This window comes from Quercus lobata, chromosome 10, assembly GCF_001633185.2.
Source record: "Quercus lobata isolate SW786 chromosome 10, ValleyOak3.0 Primary Assembly, whole genome shotgun sequence".
NCBI classification, from domain to species: Eukaryota; Viridiplantae; Streptophyta; class Magnoliopsida; order Fagales; family Fagaceae; genus Quercus; species Quercus lobata.
The window spans coordinates 35,683,880-35,691,838 of record NC_044913.1 but is presented as its reverse complement, the minus strand read 5'-3'; the positions used below and the strand labels follow the sequence as shown (position 1 = coordinate 35,691,838).

The window sequence follows — 7,959 nt, the reverse complement described above, 5'->3', positions numbered from 1 at the left end:
GCAGACCCAAAGTTCCCCCCCTTGAAAGTAGGGTAAAGACGGTATAGGACTGAAACTTGGAAGAAAGATCTAAAATATCCAGGGAAAGCTGCTGTTACTGCCATTTAAAGCTCTGAACCTGACAGAGCCGCATTCTTTGGCTTTTACAATCATCCCTAACGACTTTGAGTATGGACTGATGGGACAAGTATCAATCTTGGAAAGTTTAACCCTACGCGTGGACGAAGGACAGTGGACGCGAGCTAGTATAAAAGGAAAAGTAAGTAATCTATAGAGGGGGTTGGGGAAAATGGCCAAAAACCAGAGCCTCCCAGCCCACCTCCAGGAGAAAGACTCCAGGGGTGAAGGAAAACTTAAACTCGTACGAACAACGCGAAAACCCGCCGCCTGTCGATTAAGGCCTAACCTTCCAAACCCACGCTCTACAAATGATATTGTTAGGGGCCTTTTTACGTGCGAACCCGACACTATTACGGTCCGCCACGAATCGCGTCCTTACAAAAACATTTAAAATATATATATTTTTAAATACTTCTTTCAAATACTGTTTTCTTTGTTTTGTTTTGTTTTTGTTTTTAATGTTTTTAACTATAAAAGTGATGAGGTGGGTAACCACTACATAGCAAAAGAATCTCAAGTGGGTAAAATAACATTTTTCAAACCATTAATAAATAACATGAAATTGAGTCTAACCACAAATGAGTAAACTGTAATTAATCCTTACTACTATTATTATTAGTGATAAACTATAAATTTTAAATTTTAAGGAGGTCAATTCTAAAATTTGAAAGGTGACCGTTATCCCAATATCCACTGGAATTTTCAAAAATTCCCGTGGGAATTTGTGGGCGTCTAGTTTTGGTCAATACAATTTGGTGATGATTTCTATCATGTTTCTTGTTTTTAGTTCTTCATCATAGAACTTGGGCTAAAGAGTTCATTTCTTTCTTTACATGAATTCATCGCCTCTATTCATGTAGAACTATTTAATCATAACAACAAGAACAACGACAATAATGATTATGTATGTAATGGAAAGTAGTTCTTAGATTCAAAATTTAAAGCATAATTTGTAACTTAGGTTTTTGGTTTAGGCAAAATCAACACTCAAAACTCAATTTCCATCACCCAATTCTCAAAATTTGTAGGCCCATCTCAAGAAAATTTGTTTGAGCTTTGGTTCTTAATTTTAATAACTCATTACTCAAAAAATTGAGCTAGAGTTACGAAAATTGAAAACAACTTATTGGAGTTTTTGAGTGATAGAAATTGAGTTTCAATGGGATATTTGTAAATCTAAGCAAATGTGCCCGCAGTTATAAATTGTTTCTATCAAGTTAGACCATATTTAATTTTGGTTGTTTCAGGATAAAATAATTTTCGAAAATGTTTTTCATATATATATATATATATATTTTGTGTTTGGCTTACTTTCAATAGTACTCTTTTAACTAAAGGTGTTCTTTCATTTTAAATACATAATAGGAAGTGGTAATGGGTTTTAATCTCCACATTCTATTTAATTAGTGTATGATGTGACAATTTCTCGTTAAAACAAAATATTCCAATAAAAAAAATGACAGGTAAGCCAATTTTTTTTTTTTTGGGATGGGGCGTAAATATTGCCTTGGTGGCTTGGCATCCCCTCCTTGTGGTTAAGGAAAGGCTGTAAGGCATGGCCCACTCTCATAATGTGGCTGGCAGAGTGTACAAGGTTTGGGAACGTATTCACCGCTGTATTTAGTGAACATATATAATTTTATCTGCTGATCAATTTCTTCTTCTTCTTTTAATTCAATTTCATGATTAATTTCTAATTACACCAAAATGACACTAATTTTAAAAGCGTAAACCATTTTTGAAGAAAAAACAAACAAATGGATTTCATCCCCACTACGCTCACCACCCCCCCCCCCCCTTCTACTTTATGCCATCGTTACCACCTCTACGCCACCTACAACATCCACTACCACTTGTTTGTCATTTTCAACCCGACCCGGTGCTACTGCTCACCACCCACCACTGGCCACCATCTTTACCACTTGCTGTCTACCACCACTTTCCTCCCCTTAACCGCCATTGTTGGAAAAATTTTAGGTAAACACTAGAAAAATATTTTTTGAATGACAACCAAACAAAGACCAAGTCATTTTCTTCAAAATGCACTTTTCACTAAAAATATTTTTCAATCATTTTCCCCCAAAACAAATAGAGCCTTACCAATAAAACAAAAGCATTCCAAAGCATCCACAACATGGGCTTATCGCTAGATCATGTGAGAGAACTGATTGGGGCTTGGAAAATGATTCATTTGATTAGGAGAAATTGACATAAAGCTCTTTTTTATCAATATTACAAATATGCGCATATAGAATATTCAGAACGTCCGAAAACTACCCTGCATGTTCTTTGTAGGTAATAATCACTCACATGGTCATGGTCATAACAACTTGCACCTTTCTTAGTCTTTTAATGGATAACAGGCTTGAGAGGTTGAGCCCTCAGTTTTGACAAATCAAGATGAGCATCAAGCTCCTCATCGAGCTCCCCAACTACGCTTCTACAAGATTCAAGGAATTTAGATTATAATATAGCATGTAGTTTTTTTTTTTTTGGGGTGGGGGAGGGGGGAAGGGAGGGGGTGTGGAATTCTCACTGAGGGAAAAAGAAAATGGATAAAAACAAAGTTCAAAGGTATTACATGTTGTCACCCCTGATTATGTACAAACCCAACACAAGCTGTTGAACACCTTCCTGCAAGTCAGAAGTGCGAAGTCAGGTTATGTTGAGAGAGAGAGAGAGAGAGAGAGAGAGAGAGAGAGAGAGAGAGAGAGAGAGAGAGAGAGTAAATGTGTAATTTGTTCCATTCAGTGAACTATATATAGAAATTCCAAATTCAGCAGAATACACTTGCAAAAAGAATGTCTACTGGAAAGAAGCTAATAAAGTTCTCCATCTGGTTGGCCAAATGTTGAGAAATCCAGTGGAGAAAAAAAATACTATATAAAATGTTTTAGATTCTGAAATTAACCTTCTCCAATTGACTCACACACCATAGGAGTAAAACAAACTGTAACTGAAGGCTTATCATAGTAAGGATACAAACCTTTGTGGAGTAGACACGCTCATGAGATTCATCAAGGATAATATTTGTAGCCTGGTCAAAGCCTTTTAAGACTCCCTAAATGAAAAACCAACTTTGTAAATACAATTAATACATCATTCATAAGATTTAGCAAGCATTGGACTAATATCATGTAACATACCACTATGTTCCGTCCATCATTTGTGATAACCGATATTGTTTCTGCACACAGGAAATAATTTTAAAATATAGTAAAGAAAATGAATAATAAATAAATGAAGCCCCAAACCATCTGGGCGAAAAGTGCAGTACAAAAAAACACTGAGAACTACCCAGGTCTACATCACTCTTTTCCAGTCTTACAGAGGCACAGGCACACGCGTGCACACACAAAGTTTACTAACCAGTTTTGAAAAGATTTTACCTCTTGCTTTTAAACACAACTAAAGGAGTAAAGTGGGATCCTATGAAGCTCCAAAATTAGAAGTTTAAGCAACATTTCTATTAGGCATACACTTCAAAAGCCAAGGTGCACCAAGTTACAAGTATGAAAAGCTTACACCTCAATACACTACACCTAGACTCATACCTTGACTAAAATTTGGTAAAACACCTTGTAGATTGTTATATATACATGAAACACAGAAGCAATAAAAAGGGTTTATCAGAAATTTGCTTACGATCTACAAGAGATTCAAGTCCAGGGCCACCTGACATTTTGAGGCTCCCAAAATCTATACGAGAGACTCCTCTACAAGATAGGTTATGAACCAATTTTCTGGAAAAAAAAAAAAAAAAAAAAAGATCGTAAGTTCCTCAATAGACAGTTTACATAAATTAATTAGAGCATATTAAAAGCGCTATAAATGTCACGACCCAAACTATAATCCAAATTTGCAAGCATGAACAGCATGTTACTACTAAAGTTTTACTCGATATCAACACGAACTAAACTAAATTTGTACACAAAATACTATGCTCTTTATTTAATATCCAGAACATTAAAATTTCCCCAAAAGGTTTGATAACCATCAAATATAAAAAGGTTGTAGTCCGTGCACATGGCTCCCACTTCCTAACAAATACATACCAACTTGAGAGTTGAGCAAAACCATACCCAAAAAAAAAAAAAAAAGGTAAGAATGTCTAAACCAAACAAGCTCCTCAAGAACTCAACTAATGTTCCCACTGATTTCAATCAAATATAATTGGGAAGATATCATCCAGGTTCACACAAACTCAGAAATTTTAAAGGGAAAAGAAGACGAAGAAGAAGAAGATGAAGAAATGTATTTATGAAATAGATTCAATTAATTAGACACCAACAATAAAAAAGGAAAAAAAAAATAGTAATCCAAAGCCTTCTTCACACTGTCCATCAATGACTCAGCCTCAAATGATAACATCAATAATCCAGCCTTCCTCAGGCCATCAATCATTCATAACTTCTTTGCTGGCAAGAGATGGGAAAAGAAAAATCCAAAGAAAACTTAATATGCCTTGATTTGAAATATATATATATATATAAAATGATATTTGTAACATACCCAAAGTGGGGTAGGGGAGAATAAAACATGTCTCCACCCCATACCTGCCTCAAGTTTTAATATTAAGCCTTACCTCTGCCCTGTCCTCTGGCCAGGACGGGCAGAAATTACCATCACTAGCTAAAAAGCTCCATAAGGGTTAAGTGACATAGGAATTTAATATGAACATATGTATAATGTAGCATTTCATAGTTTGTGGATGTGCATACTAGAAAAATTTTTGGGATCTCAAACTCAGTAAACCTCGTTCTTTTTTTTTTTTTTGGTTAACGACACTACATTATATATATATATATATAATCCATTCATCTAAATTTTCACAATATATCTCTCATGATTAAGATAACACAACCATTCATCAAATAATATTTTGGATAAGTTTGTAAAGATTTGTAATGCATCCAACTCTCCTCACAATGCCATCTACTCCTGGGTATCTCATAATAAGATATCATCAACCCTTAAAGTTGGAATCTTCATCAATCATAGGGTGGTTGGCATCCACCACTGGTTGGATGTCACCAAACAAGGGATGTGGCAGCATCTCGCTACTTGGCGGCCAAAACAAAAATTTCCATGATAAGCTAATACTCTTTCCCCTTACTAATTGAGGTTAGAGCATGCCATAAGACTCAACCATAAAACCTTCATCATACTTTGTCTCAAATTCATACTTTTCCCAAAAATTTGAATTTAACATACAAATCACAATATCCACTAAACTCTTTAAATATTATTTTCAGGAATTATGTAAGAATTCTTACATAACTAAAATAATATTCATATATCAAAAGCGCATGAAAATGAATCAATTGAGACCTAGATCTCATTTCAATGAATAATAAGCTTTTAATAAATTCCTATAGCCTATTAAAAGCTCATATTACAAGCCCCTTAGCTGTAACTAAAAGAATCGAGAGCCCAAAATTGGAAGGGCTCAAACTTGGGCATTTACAATGCCTATCATATAAATCCCAGGTTATTACTAATAACTTTGTAACCAATAAAAACTCAAAACTTGAATATCAGAAGATAAAAATCTCTCTTAACTTAAGAAACTACTAATCCATCTAAAAAGTTTCCAACACATTTACATGCATCAAACAGTCACCGCTTGCTCCAAAGATTCACAAAACATTAAAAAAATTACATCATTCAAGGTTTATCAGACAATTACACAAATGGGGCAGCAACAGTAACAACCCTCTGCCTGCCAGATACCAAACAATAGGAACACGCCATAACCAAATTCATGCATGAAATTCAAATACTACATGGCACTCATGTAAAATTCTAGGTCAATCCAATTTACCAAAACCTGGAATTAATTCCACAAAGTTTTTCAGCCTTTTCAAGCTACTGCCCGGTTAAATTTCCTGCAGGTCAGGCTTCTTGAAGAATTCGTTTGACAACCTTAGAAGTCTCAAAATAAGTTGTAATTATATAGGGATGAATTCCCATAAATAGACTAGTGGATAAAGTTTTCCTCCAAACTGGTTTGGAGGAATCTCCTCCAACCCATTATGTGGTGACTTATAAAACTACTCACATGTATTTTTACCAAGTCACATGACTCATTAAATAGTTCATGTGAGTAAAAGTATACACAGATAGCTTTACTAATAGCCATGTAGTGGGTTGATGGAAATTTCCTCCAAACCGGTTTGGAGGTAAACTTTTTCCTATACTATTTACAACTAAATAATTCAGCTCCAAGATCAGTTCTCAAGGATTTATTAAAAAACTCTAAAGCTAACAAACTCAAATCTGCTCCCTGACAGATTTAGTTTTTGAGAGTTTAATAAATAATATACTCACAGACAGAAGTGTATTTTAACATGAAACTTGGTTCAAATTACAACTACACTTCCAAATGAATCTATACTTTTTACTATAATTTAAAATATATATGTATACATATTACAACACGTGTAGAAACTACCCGATGGACTGCGTTGTACACTAATATCCTAAATTATAGCCAATAGGAATAGGACAGAATTATCCTATTATAATTGTGAGTTCTATAGCACCTTAGCTAAACCAAAGCAAAATTGCTTACCATCTATTAGTAAAATCAACCTGAGTCCAATAATTTATATAGGAAACCAAGGCAATAACAGCTTGAACAAATAGCATGGAGTTGAAATATCAAAGCTTAATTTGTATAAGAAAATCATGTAGTTGTTGTTTTTATTTGAATTGCAGAAATAGAAAATGTCGATTTATATAAAAATAATTATGGGTATGGGTAATGGGTAATGGGTAATGCGTTGAACTTGAAAGTTGAAAGTGTTAGGGAAAGGCTGATATTTTGTTCCACAAAGAACGAAAATGAAATACCTCTCTGTCTGTCACATTATATAAACCCTAGATATTCTCTCTCACACGCACAAATCATATTCATCTATATGAATGAATAAAATAAAAAGGTAAGCTTGAAATTGAAGAACCTAAATTTCAGAATCCAGAAAAATAAGGAAGAACAACACACAAAATGAAAAGACAGAGTGTGTCAATAAAGAAGAAGAAGAAGAAGCTCACTTATGCTTTTGCGTGCGAGCAAAAAGCTACAGTAAATGCCCAGCGCCGAGTTTCCCCTCAGTCTCAACACTCTCTCTCTCTCTCTCTCTCTCTCTCCCTTTCGATTTTTGTTACAGCTAAAGCCTAAAGCTAACGGGCGAGAAGAAACCAACTCTGAATAATCTATATATATTAGCGGGCCAGGCCCAGGACAGAAAGCATCATTGGGCTGGGTTCGGGTTTGTTTAGTTCAGCTACTCTTTCTTTTTCCTTTTTTTTCCGATGGTTTCCTACAATAAGTCAAAACTTAAAGTTAGTCATAAGGCAGCCAAAATTGGGAATTAAGCCTATTTTTCCAACTATATAGTTAGTAGGCATAGTTTCAAAAGTATATATTTTACTAACATCTCAAATCTTAAAAACTCGATTTTGGACTATAAATTGAGTCTTAAATACTCGGTTTTAATGGTCTAATCACATCTGATGTGGCATTTTTTTCATGTGACGTCCACTTGGAAATCGAGTCTCTAAGACTCGATTTCTAAGCCAAAAAATATTGAAGTCTAAGTCATGTAGAAGTCATTCCCAGAAATACCCAAAAAAAAAATTTAAGAAATCCTAAAAACACAACAATCCCAGCACAATGAAACACATTCGCTATTTATTCAATAATGAAACAATTTTTCTGGATTTTTTTTTATTTTGACTAAAAATTGAACTTGAAAACCCAAATCAGATTAGAGAGAGAAAGAATCTGAGGAGACCCAAATTAGATTGAAGAGAAAGAATCTAGAGACCCAAATC

At 34.5% G+C, this 7,959-nt stretch overlaps 1 protein-coding gene across 1 annotated transcript; it reads right to left on the bottom strand.

Moving 5' to 3' along the window:
• Positions 1-2,223: 2,223 nt before the first annotated feature.
• LOC115963058 (sm-like protein LSM8) lies at positions 2,224-7,356 on the bottom strand. Its single transcript, XM_031081947.1, has 6 exons — positions 7,177-7,356; positions 3,766-3,863; positions 3,267-3,307; positions 3,107-3,181; positions 2,702-2,754; positions 2,224-2,560 (listed from the first exon to the last, which is right to left on the bottom strand). Exons 2-6 carry the CDS (start codon positions 3,800-3,802, stop codon positions 2,470-2,472), a joined length of 297 nt encoding a protein of 98 aa, XP_030937807.1. The 5' UTR covers positions 3,803-3,863; positions 7,177-7,356; the 3' UTR covers positions 2,224-2,469.
• Positions 7,357-7,959: the final 603 nt, after the last annotated feature.